General features: G+C 36.8%; 1 protein-coding gene across 4 annotated transcripts in view; it reads left to right on the top strand.

The window, feature by feature from the left end:
* Nucleotides 1-13056, top strand: part of app (amyloid beta precursor protein) — a 230683-nt gene that overhangs the window by 168589 nt on the left and 49038 nt on the right. For all 4 annotated transcript variants that reach the window (XM_062975031.1, XM_062975033.1, XM_062975030.1 and 1 more), the window contains 3 exons: nucleotides 4787-4920; nucleotides 10161-10235; nucleotides 11520-11678. In XM_062975031.1, coding sequence (XP_062831101.1) covers nucleotides 4787-4920; nucleotides 10161-10235; nucleotides 11520-11678 — 368 coding nt within the window. The remainder of the gene's footprint in view (nucleotides 1-4786; nucleotides 4921-10160; nucleotides 10236-11519; nucleotides 11679-13056) is intronic.

The raw sequence follows: 13056 nt of genomic DNA, 5'->3' as shown, positions 1-13056 counted from the left end.
CTTTTTTTTTCACCTGAGGCAAATGGATCACAAGGAAAAGACAAGGACAATTACAGCTTGACTGAAAGTGGCATGGGAATCTATTTGATAATATTTTTTTCTTTAAAAAAGAAAACCCAGGGATTCAACAATAGTATGAAAGGAATGAATCACAGCAAACTTCAAGCTCACATTTTCCCCTCACCGTCTTTCCTGGAGAGCTGTGAGAAGAAATTTGCAAGTTTTTGCTTGGGGAGTGGGAGGAATTCCTTGTAATTTATTGTATCATCCAAACCCAAAAATCATTCATTAATCTCAAACATGGTGTGCAGAAACAATCTTAATTTTAAAAAAGGATGTGCATCTATCTTATGTAAATATACCACAGTCCACAGTTAAAGCTACTTTAGGGATAGACAACACACAAAAGCAATTATCACAGAGACAGAAAGTGAGGGTGTGTGTGTGTGTGTGTGTGTGTGTGTGTATATATATATATATATGTGTGTGTGTGTGTGTGTGTGTGTGTGTGTGTGTGTGTGTGTATATGAGACTGGAGTTACATTAAAAAATGTACCTGTTCTTTTTTTTAAAGAAACATTTATGTTTATTACAACAGAATATACAATTAACCATATATTTTAAAAATATATCTAAACCAAGAGAGTAAATATTTTTAAAAGACCAAAAAAATTATATCTTAATACAACTTATACATAAAATCCTTGAGCATGTTAACATTTTGCATAATAACTAATCTAAAATAACAATACACATGATAATAAAATTTTTCCCATATAGTTTTGAACTTTCACCACTTGAAACATTCTTTTACAATTTTCTACCTGTTTACGTAAATTCTGTTGTTGTTGTTGTTGTTGTTGTTATCCCATACCCTTTTCTTGTGCCACTTCCACCTGGATCAACTCATCTTATCCTTTTAATTCCAAAATTTCATTGTTTCTGTTGCATATTTGAAAAATGTACCTGTTTTGACTTGCAAACAAATTCAACTTGAGAACAAATCTACAGAATCTATCTTGTTCATAACCTGGGGACTACCTGTATGTTCTTCTTGTTAGGAGTTTAAGTGCCATACACCAAGGCAAACTTTTAAATGCAAACAAGGCCCTGATAGTTGTAGTCTCCACTTTTTCATTCCCCCCATCCACAAATCCATCCAAGCATTTCTTGAAGGTGTTGCTGCATTGGCAGCATCTGTTTCCCCAGAAATCAAGAAATGATTTAAACGGAAAGGTTCCTTTTCTCTAGTGCTCGGCTGTTTTCCTCAAGCTGGAAGCAAAACGAAACACTGCTTTTGGGATTTTTCCAAAAATTGGTCTCATAAGTGGGTGGAGTGGATTAGCATTACCTTAACTAACTGTATTACAGTTGACAGTGGAATGTCATAGTCTTCCTTTTTTTATTTGAAGTCATGACTTAATTTCTAACATTTCTTACAATTTATTTTGTTTTAAACAGTACTTGTCATCAAAAGAGAGTCATTTTTATGAATCACTGCATTTAAACTCAAAGGTGCTACAGATGCTTTAAAAACTCATAGAACCTTCCATGTAACTATCCAATATCTTGTATAGTGCATTTCTTTAAGAGGCTAAGTATCCAACTATTAGGGCATGGTGAAGACTTGGCATTTGAAAACAAGGGTCATATTTAGGACACTACCTTTGGAAGAAAAATCTTGACTTTTTTTATAAAACAGAAGGGGTACAGCAGTGCCAGTTTACTCTCCCACAGTCTGCTCCCCTCTTTGTGACAGCTTCCCCCCCCCCCTCAACCAGTTTGATACCAGAAGTGAGGTCAGCTGGAGTAAAGTGGTTTTGAAGAAAGGCCTCATGGAGTTAATCTATGGATGCATTATTTTTCTGGCATCCTTTTTGAATGTGAATGGGGCTGGCCCAAGGTTAAGCAAACGGGGCTGCTGCTGTCATATCTGATTCTTGGGCAGGGTTCATATTCCTCTAACACAGCTATGCATTCTTTGCCTGAGGCACATGGAAGTTGTCCCAAGAAGCAATCAGATATCAAAGCTTATCCATCTGACTGCCCACAATAGGGATGTAAATCCATGACAAGTTCATTCTCACATATGAGGCCAGATAATTCATTTTCTCTCCACTCCAGGAGAAAATAAATGTTCTTCAATAGTATTCTGTAGTCGATGGCCCTGAAGTGCTGCATAGAAATTATTCTATGGGGAAACCAAAAAATAACAACCCTTGCAAATTTTCTTCAGAGAAAACATGTCTCCTGCTCAGGAAAAAAGTTATTTCTGTAGAGGCAACCCATTTTCTGTTGGAGAGAGAGAGAGAGAGAGAGAGATTTCTATTCAAAAAGTTTCTTTGCAAAATAATTATTCCAAAATACTTTTGTACATCAAATAATAGGAGAGAAAATAGTGCAACATTCTTGCTAATCTATTATTCTGACTGACAGGGTCTCCTAACTGTTGCAACACCTATTTTCTGATGTGGGAATGAATAGTTACAGATATTCTTTGCATACAACACTGTTCCAAGACCAATTTGTTTATATCTACTCATCTGTACATAGCACATTCATTCCATCTTTATATCCAGCAATGGAAGATCAAGTATCTACTAGGGTCCTTTTTATGTGATTATATGAAAGGCAGAAAAAAATTGTGGGTGCTAAGAGATGAAGTTTGCATAATTCATTTTAGATTTCACTTATTAATGCCCTTGACTCATTTGGAACCAGTTAAATATATATTAATCTCTTACTATATGTTAGTAAGATGGACATACTTACACTTTCCTATTTACAAAATATTGTAACCATAATGAAAGCAACATTTGCTGCCTTTGCAAGAAATATAATCCTTGAAAGGAAGAAGAAACAACTTTTCTCCCCATGCAGTCTCTGACAAGCATGAATTGTTCACTTACCATGCAGAAATAGACCCAGTAGAGCCTTCAGAAATGTCTTCTTGAGACATTAAAAGTACGTGCCTTTTTGAATGTGCCACAAATCGATGGAAGCACTTTGTGTGACATACAGAAATTTGTGCTTGTTGGGCAGGAGATTTCTGTTTGTGCAATCCTGCCCGCTCAGTTAGTGTTGGTGTTGTTCCCTAATGTGGACTCTGAAGCAAGTTTTGCTGTCTGACAGGGAGCTCTGTAACCTTTTCATTAAGATTTGAAGGACATAACACCTGAGTCAATACTCTAGATTGCATAGTGGTTCCTAGCATCATGACTGGAGCTGGAGAAACCTATTACTCTGACTCTTACTGATAGGCAATAAGGCAATGTTTTCAAATATCTTGGCTGAGTAAAAAGGTTTTCTGTTAAACAAAGTGTAGCCATTTTAAAAGCTGCTGAATCAAAAACATTTGTTATTTTGATATATATGGTAGTTTGCTTTATTAAATGTATAATATATAATATGAAATAAAAAATTACTTCCCCAAATTCCTTTTATGAATACAATGCCCTTAATGGGTTGTGCTTCAAATTGATGCAAGGGTTTTCACAGCCATGGAAGAGCACAAGGGTTTGAATCTAAATATTTAGTAACTTTCAGTCTGGGAAATCTGAAGAGCCACACATGGTTGCAAAATACAATACTGTGCTTGGTGACTATATAGGATGACTTAGTATAAGGCACTTTATGTTACACTTGTACATTGACAATCATGAGGGAATCAAAAATATATAATTGTTTAGAGATATTTATAATTTTTTTTAGGTCCAGAATAATAAAATGGGCATGCAACCATAATGAATCATATGCACACATCATGCATACAGTACAAAAACATAAAAAGATAATATGTTGTCTACAAAGTATATGGTAGGTTGGACTGTACAGAAATGCTTGTACAATCATGTTTTTCAGTGTGTCTAGAATGAAAAGAAAAATATGTGAAATATGTGACAGAGCTAGATGAACTTCCACATAGTGGGCTCTGTAGTGCGAAAGGCCCTGCTCGGAGTCGACTTCAGAACATGTGGCGTCACCTACCTTTTCCAGATCATTTTAAGGATTGAATAAATCTACAGGGGATATGAAAGTCTCTAAAATCCAACCGATTTTATGAACTAACAATAAAACCTTTTAACCATGCTATTTAGCAAATAGGCAACCATTGTAATACAATTAAGCAAAAGTGTTAACTAGACAGAAAACATTGAGTTTGAAAGTATTGTTGCACATGATTGCCATGGAAATAAAGTTCTGCTACCTTAGTCACAGAAATTTTGGGTTGCATGGAAAAATCTCTTTATTTCCTTTTAGAAGGACATTATTCTTACCTCCTAGAAGAATTTATTCTGTCTTAACAGTTTGACAAGATGCTTGCTTGTTGCAATATTTAGACGATTATACATGTATTGTTGAAAATAACATTACATGAAAAGATCTCAGAGAGAAGGATTGTAGCATAGTCCTATTAAGTTGTAGGCAATATGGATCAGAAGTTGAAATGTTTTTTTAAAATATGTGCTTGATTATCAACACACATGTTTGTTTTTCAAAATAAAACATGTGATTTTATATTTTGCAACATCTCTTTATATATAATAGGCTGGAATAACTCAAATCTTTGCATGCTTTCTTCATTTACTTTGAGACCCTTTATTTGTGTGTGCTTTCTCTGCAGTGCAGAAAAACCTTTTCTTTGTGAAGCTACACACACATGTGCTCTTCTAGTAGATAGTTGCTTTGAATGGCCATGCTGTGTTGGAAGTGTACCAATGTTTCTATATTTCATTTTGAAATAAACCTTTGCCTCTTTATTTCTTTCATCAATCCTTTTCCTTAGTTCCCACCACAGCTGCTAGCACTCCTGATGCTGTTGACAAGTACTTGGAGACCCCGGGAGATGAGAATGAACATTCCCATTTCCAGAAAGCAAAAGAGAGACTTGAAGCTAAGCACCGTGAAAGAATGTCTCAGGTGAGCTACAAACGAGTTTCTTTATTTAATTTTCCCCACTTGTTTTTCTCTGTGATGTTGGCAATGTTCATTCATTTAGTGCTTTGTGAATGAACTTTGGGCTGGTTCAGTTCCTCCCCTTCTTTCTTACAGGGACAAGGAGTCGAGCTTTTGTTGTATTCTTTTTCTTTCAGTGTTGGCAAGTTGTTCTTAAGGCCATTTCTTTGGGCAATGTGTCTCTCCTGGTATCTCTCTTGTGCTCCCTCCCTTTACTGAACAAAAGAAAAATAGCTGAAAAATGATAATTGCTCTGATAGGCAAATGTTAGGCGTGATAACGTTTATCCAAAACAAGGTATAAACATCTCCCTCACCTTTCTCTGTTCCTCAATCTTGCATGAAGGTGTTTATTAAAAGTATACCTCCAGATGATTTAGGAAATAATTGTTGTCTTCCATGCCAACACTGAAAGAAAAACATAATGAGTATGATGTAGCCCCAGCTTGGAAAGGTTATATTTGGACTACAATCTTAGTAGCTCTCATCCATCCTGGCCGTGTTGGCTGAGGTACAGGGAGTTAGCACCTGTTGGTTAGTTCTTTTCATCAAACCACTAGAACAAGGTTTGTGCACCAACAAGCATCACTAATGCTTACCCATTAGGGGGATTCTGATGTGCCCAGATATTCACTGATGTCAATGTATTAGCTTTGTTGTGTTTTGTTTTACAGTTAAACAAACAAAGTTTAATTACTGTTGAAATGATTGGGATAATTTTGTTGCAACACAACTGCAATCAACATTGTTAGATTTAAGCACTATCCAAGGGTGAAGAATGCATAGCTTTCAAGTTGCTGTTTCAGTCCAGTTTTTCATCCTTTTGTGCAATGCCCATTGCTTAGGTTCAAAGAGCCACAGGTTTACCACCCTGCTTCCCCCCCCCCCTTTATTTCAAGGAAACATAGGGATATCTTGATTCTTCTATTCAGATTAAAACAGATTACTCACGGGCACCTGCCCTTTTGGCATGAAACAAATACCTCTTGTACACATTGGTCCTGTAACGACTGTAGAAGTTCAGTTAGAGTGTCTCTGGGCTTATTTGAATTGTTCCTTAATGTTAGCTATGTTTTACTAGCTCTGTTTTACAATCTTCTTCAAATAATTTTGCAGGCTTTTGTACATGTTCATTTTGTTTGCTTGCTTGTCCATAGAAACAATATTTTAACAATTACCCTGCTTGCATTTTCTTCAAGTCAAACACAATTCTGTAAGTCAAAAATTACCTGTAGTAGCCTGTGAGCAATTCTGAAATCTCATAGTGTATAATATTTAGTTGTGAAGAAAAAAACTGTGCTTGCAAAGTCTAAATAGGATTAGAGTGATTAAAATTTTCCTTAATAATGGACCACATTCTGTTGCTCTCTTTATCCTTTCTCCAAACACACAAAATTATGTGCCCTGAATTCTGAGGATTGCTTTGACTTTGAAATGGTTGGCTTCTTTAAATCTTCACCCAGAAGTTGTCATTTTCCCAGCATGAAAGAGCCAAGCCTTTGAAGTATCATAAATCTGTATGGCTCTGATAGCTTTGTGTTTTCATTGAAGAAGAATAGCTTTATAAGCACATATGGGAAAATTCCATGGTCATTGAGCACCCCATGTTCATTGAATATACATCTTTTTGTTGACTTTTTTCTTGTTGCTATGCATGTTGGTGTTCTCCCTCACAAACAGACACACACACACTGCAGGCCTCTTTTTTGAGCATTCATATTTTTCCTAACCCTGTGATCTTCAGTATCTTCAGCAGCTGCTGCTGCTGCTGCTGCTGCTGCCGCTGCTGCTCAGTCACATAGTCGTTTCTGACTCTTCGTGACCTCATGGACTAGTCCACACCAAAGCTCCCTGTCAGCACAAGATGTCTATTTATGTATCCTATTTAAAGGTAATATGAAAAAATTAATATCATAGTCTGTCTATTCATTGTGGACAGTAGGAGATACTTTTCTCCATTTGGTGCAAGTATGTATTGATGGTGCCTGGCAAAAGCCATGGCATATTCTGACCAAATAGTAAAATAGACACTCCAGATTGTATTTAGGACCAAAACATAGCATTCTAAAATAACATCTTTAAGCGGCATATTCTTATAAAGACAATCACGTTCAAGTTCTTCAAGAGTTTTATATTCTCAACAGCAGAGCTAAACTGTCATGCATTTACCAGTCCAAACAGTCATCTGAGTTATGTGTCTTCTTCATCCTGAAGGTTTTGGAACTGTGAAAATTTGTCCACACTGAATATTGCTTTCCCAAATAGACAGACTGTGATATTAATTTTTCATATTACCTTTAAATAGGATACATAAATAGACATCTTGTGCTCAAAACAGCAAAGCTTCCTTTGTAAAATGAAACTGTCAGAAAGACATCAACATGCATGCTGAAGAATGAGGAAAAATGCATCAGGATTTAGATTAGAAGTGGGACTCTGTGATCCTCTAAATGTTGAAGAACTGATATTCCCATTATTCTCTACCACTGGACAACCTGCCTGGGTCTACTGGAAATCCAACAACATCTAGAGCTCACAGGTTCCTTAGCCCAGATATAGAGTGTTGCTTAAATGTCTTATATAAGGATCCAATTTGAGAAAATCATAGACAATTTCTTTTATTTTTGGAAGTGAATTAGGTGAGAGATTTCAGTATCTTTGCTTTCCTCATGTTAGGGATGGTCAGAAGATAGATCAGGATCTGCTACTAGTTCTCCAGGTAACTTACAGTACATAAGCAAAGGTCTTTGACTTCCACTTGATAGACAATAGAAACACATCAAAAGCTTTTTCATCCTAAATTACATAGGAAAATATTGGAGGAAAATATAGTTATTTTTGTGTGAAAGTATTTGGGATTTTTTCCAGATCAAATAGGGAACCAGTGTGGTATAGTAGTTTGAATGTTTAACTACAACTCTGGAGACCAGAGTTCAAACAGGGACTCATCCCTTGCTGACCTTGGATGAGTTACACATTCTCATCCAAAATTAAACAAGCCACTACAAAAGACTTCACAATCTCTTTTGTGAACATACAACTACAATCTTCACTACAAGATTGTAGTTGTATGTGCAGAGTTTAAAATCGCTAATACAACTTCTTCCTTACAAAACCTTCCTTGTAAAATCTCACTTGTTTTCATATCTGCCATTGAGATTGTTCAGTATATTGTAATGAGCCGGCTATTATTTATTTATTTATTTATTTATTTATTTATTACAACATTTATATCCCGCCCATCTCACCCAACAGGGGACTCAGGGCGGCTTACAATAAAACACACATATAAAACCTATACAATACACTATAAATCAGTTAAAAATTAACTTACATAAAACATTCATAAAACGAATTATAAAATACAGATAGGCGTGTTCAAGTTTAAAAGACTGGATCTGTCAATTGAGTTCCAGCGTACATAATAGTAATTAATGCTGCTGATTCTTATTCGAAGGCCTAGCCCCACAACTAAGTTTTAACCTTCCTACGGAAGGATAGGAGGGAGCCTGCCTGACTTCAATGGGGAGGGCGTTCCATAGGCAGGGAGCCACTACTGAAAAAGCCCTGTCTCTCGTCCCCGCCAGCCGCACCTGTGAGGCTGACAGGACCGCGAGCAGGGCCTCATCTGATGGTCTTAAGCTTCGAGGTGGGTCGTAGTGGGAGACACGTTCAGACAGATAAGCTGGGCCAGAACCGTTTAGAGCTTTATAGGCTAAAGCCAGCACCTTGAATTGTGCTCGGTAGCTAATCGGCAGCCAGTGGAGCTGGCGTAACAGAGGAGTGGTACGCTCCCTGTACGCCGCCCCAGTTATTAACCTGGCAGCCTCCCGTTGGACTAATTGAAGCTTCCGAACAGTCTTCAAAGGCAGCCCCACTTAGAGTGTGTTGCAGTAGTCTAAACGGGATGTAACAAGAGCATGGACCACCGTGGCCAAGTCCGGCTTCCCAAGGTACGGTCACAGCTGGCGCACAAGTTTTAACTGTGCGAAGGCTCCCCTAGCCACCACTGAGACCTGGGGCTCCAGGCTCAATGATGAGTCTAGGATCACCCCCAGACTGCGAACCTGCGCCTTCAGGGGGAGTGTGACCCCATCCAGCACAGGCTGTAACCCTATACCTTGTTCGGCCTTCCGACTGACCAGGAGGACCTCTGTCTTGTCTGGATTCAATTTCAATTTGTTGGCCCTCATCCAGTCCGACACAGCGGCCAAGCACCGGTTCAGGACCTGAACAGCCTCATTAGAAAACAGTTTGGGGCTAGTCATTATCAGCTTATTATTGGAAAGTTTGTCTGATAAACTAAGCTGAGTAATCCTTATTAATATTTAAGTGGGGAACTGCTAAGGAATACCACATGCTGTAACCTATATTTCAGAGGAAGGCAATTGCAAACCCACCTATGAGTATTTCTTGCCTAACATAACTCCATACAAGCGATTTGAAGGCACTTACAAATGTATCAAGAGTTATGTATTTGTATTCTAAGATTATTCACAGATCTTAATAGTAAGAGTCCTTGTTTTTTTTTTATCTAAATTGTACTTTGTAAAACATATTTAGACATATGTCAGCCTAAATCCTGTTGCTAGGTCTGGTTACAGTGGAACTAGTGAATCAGTGAGAGTTACCTACATGATGTGTTTATTCAACTATGGATTCAATATGTCTGCAGTAGCTGGGAGTAACTAACAATATCCCAGACATAGTCTTGGTACCTTTAAAAACACGGAATTCAGTGTATTTAGAAATATGGTTGCACAATTACTTTTTTCAATATTTTAGTGTGCCATTTAGGTTACCAACAGTTTTGTGACTATATACAGGTTATACTTGGATCTCATAAGTTTCCAAAGCTAATGTCTTAACTGCATGGGAAAGAATGGAAGATTTTATTGTATTTGCAGTATTTTTCTAAGAGCAAAAATGTAGTCTAAAAATGCAACTGATTTACATGGCAGTAAATATAATTGAATCAATGGTACATTGTGCCTGAAAAGAAATGCTTAGAATGTACTTGAAGTATCCATAAGACATAGCAATACAGACAGCACTCAGGATATTTATTCAAATTGAAAGTCCTTCAGGCTTATTTTACATTTATCAGCTCAGTAATCTTTTTTAAGGCAACCATAAATCTCAAACCACCTTACGAAGTATGTGAACATAATAAAATGTGTTCATTTTCTGTTTACATCTGGGCAGGTCATGAGGGAATGGGAAGAAGCAGAACATCAAGCAAAGAATTTGCCAAAGGCTGACAAAAAGGCTGTTATCCAGGTAAAAGAAGAATGCCAGTTAGGAGTGTGAAATAAAAATAAGTCTACAAAATACAGCTTTGTACAATGTTAAGTGTTTCTTCCTGTGTGAATGCATAGGCAAAACTGATGGAGAGTAAACAATATAATATTATCACAAACAGAGTAAATACTCAGCTAAATCCAATCATAAGTTCTAACTAAACTGAGGCATTGGCTCAATGACAATATAGTAAATCAACACTTAGATATTTATGTTTATTTAATATGTCTACTGTATTTAGGACTAACAATTGAATCTAGTTGAGTGTCTGGTAGTTGCATGGCTCCTGTTGGAATTTTGATCTGCACCCTTACAATGTTGTTGAATCCAAGCAGATATTATTTTTTTTGGGACATGTACGTGTTTCCCTTACATGTGTGGTATCCTTTATTGGACTCTGCAGAAATTGGTATTCCTTTTCCTCTGCAACACCACCACCCTAATTTACTGAATATAGCCTCTGATGCCTCCCAGATGGCCATTGCCTGCTTTGTGGGAAGAAGGTAGAATTCCAGAATAGACTCTCTATAGAAAGATATGAAATGTTAACATCAGTGGTGAGATCTACTTGGGTCTTCCTGGAATCTTTAAGTTGCTGTAATCATTTCATGCCTGGCTATGGGGACATAGAAAGATGCATCTGCAATTTTATCTTCTGCCCACAAAGCAGAGAATGACCATTGTGATGTGAGGTAGGAGGTTTAAAGGTTGTTCAGTAAATAACATATGGCTCAGACTAACTTGTCTACGTGTGAACCTGCAATGTGACAGGATTGCAGCCCATGTGGAAGAAATCTTGTATTTTTTTTCTTAAGCCTTGTAAAGAATGTGTTGTTTCTTCCCAGTTAAATATATCCAAATATGTTTTATGTTGATCAAGAATCAAGCATCCATAAGTTGATGAAGAATCAACTGTAATTTCCACCACTGGATTATGATTCTTGATCAGTCTTAAGTGATCTTACAGAGACACCAGAGGCACTCAAAGTGGCCAGCTTCTGGTGAAAGGAAATTTAGTATAATGTCAAGTTTTTAACTTTGTTTGTGGTTTTTTTATACATTATAACTATTCTCAATTCACTTCTGACACGATAAATAATAATAGTCTTAAGTGATAGCAGAAATGTTAATTCTTGTCATGAAATATGGGAAAGACTAGTGGTTTGACTATATAACTCAGTCAGAAAGTACTGACTTTCTTGAATCCGTTAGTGTAATTCTTCTGTCACTTACTTGGGATACTTTACATTTGTTTTCAAACAGCACTTCCAAGAGAAGGTAGAATCACTAGAACAAGAAGCTGCAAATGAGAGACAACAGCTCGTAGAGACTCACATGGCACGAGTGGAAGCCATGCTTAATGACCGTCGCCGTGTGGCCCTAGAAAATTACATTACAGCTCTGCAGGCTGTTCCACCCAAAGTAAGCAGTCAAAACTGAAATAAGCATAGATTTGTCATTTTATATTATGTGTGTAGTAAGGTGAATACAGGCACAACTGATTGAGAGAAAGCCTCACTGCACCTATTGAAACTACTATTTGTATATGTGGGATCAGGCTAAAAGTTAAGTAGAATATTATTTAACATATTAATATAGCATGAGAGAATTGTCCCAATAATGTGGTACACTAGAATAACTTGAAGTTGCATTATCATCAACATCCTGTCATGTAACATCAATAGATACTGTATAATAGTAATATCATAACAACCACCTTTTCTTTCTTGACATAGTTTTTTGAACCCCAGCTACTTTTATACCAGAAGAAATGCTCCATTGTCATCAAATAAAATAATGCCAGTCTTATTATTAGACAAAGTGAGGCAGCTGCCTCAAACAACATATGCTAGCTAAGGAGAACCAGCTAGAAAGACATATATGCATGGTTTACAACTTTTCCTATGCCCCTTAAACTGCTGTTTTCAAGTATGGTAGTGGCTACTGTCTCATTGCTAGTGCTGGAGTAAGATTCCATTATTGCACTTCTTGACGTATATATAGAGGAAGCTGAGAAAGTTACCATTTATATATGCGGAGCTGAAAAATACCATATATACTCAAGTATAAGCCAATCTGAATATAAGTCGAGGCACCTAATTTTATCAGAAAAAACTGCGGAAACTTATTGACTCGAGTATAGGCCGAGGATGGAAAATGCAGCAGTTATGGGTAAATTTAAGAATGAAAATAGATCCCAATGAAATTATTTTGAGGCATCAGTAGGTTAAAGGTTTTTTAATATTTACCGTATTTCAAAGAAAAGCAGTAAACTAGCTCTGTAAGTGGAAAAGTAGGGTCAACAAAAACAATATGGTATTAACAATAACTTAATAATAACAACAACAACAACTTCATTTGTACCCTGCCCTATCTCCCCATGGGGATTCAGGCCAGCTTCCAACATAGTAACATGCAAACATTCAATGCCTACATAAACAATGCAGAGGTAGATATAGAGCTATAATTATATATACTAATTTCACATATGCTTTTCCCCCTGAAATGTTTGCAAATCCTCTTTCTAGATATGTGCATTTCCCTCCTGCAATATTTGCAAGCCCTATATATTTATGTTTATATCTATCTAGAAATCCCTGTGTGTGTGTATGTGTGTGCATTTCCCCTGCAATATTTACAAGCCCTATATATCTATATTCATATCTATCTATCTAGACATATCTCTGTATATAGATAATTATATCTGTATCGGATTTGCAAAGACTTGCAAACATGTGGAGCGAAAATTCATATATAAAATAATGTATACACATATATGCAGATACACAGGTACATGGAA

Source organism: Anolis carolinensis, chromosome 3 (genome assembly GCF_035594765.1).
Source record: "Anolis carolinensis isolate JA03-04 chromosome 3, rAnoCar3.1.pri, whole genome shotgun sequence".
NCBI lineage: Eukaryota > Metazoa > Chordata > Lepidosauria > Squamata > Dactyloidae > Anolis > Anolis carolinensis.
This window is presented reverse-complemented; position numbering and strand designations above follow the sequence as displayed.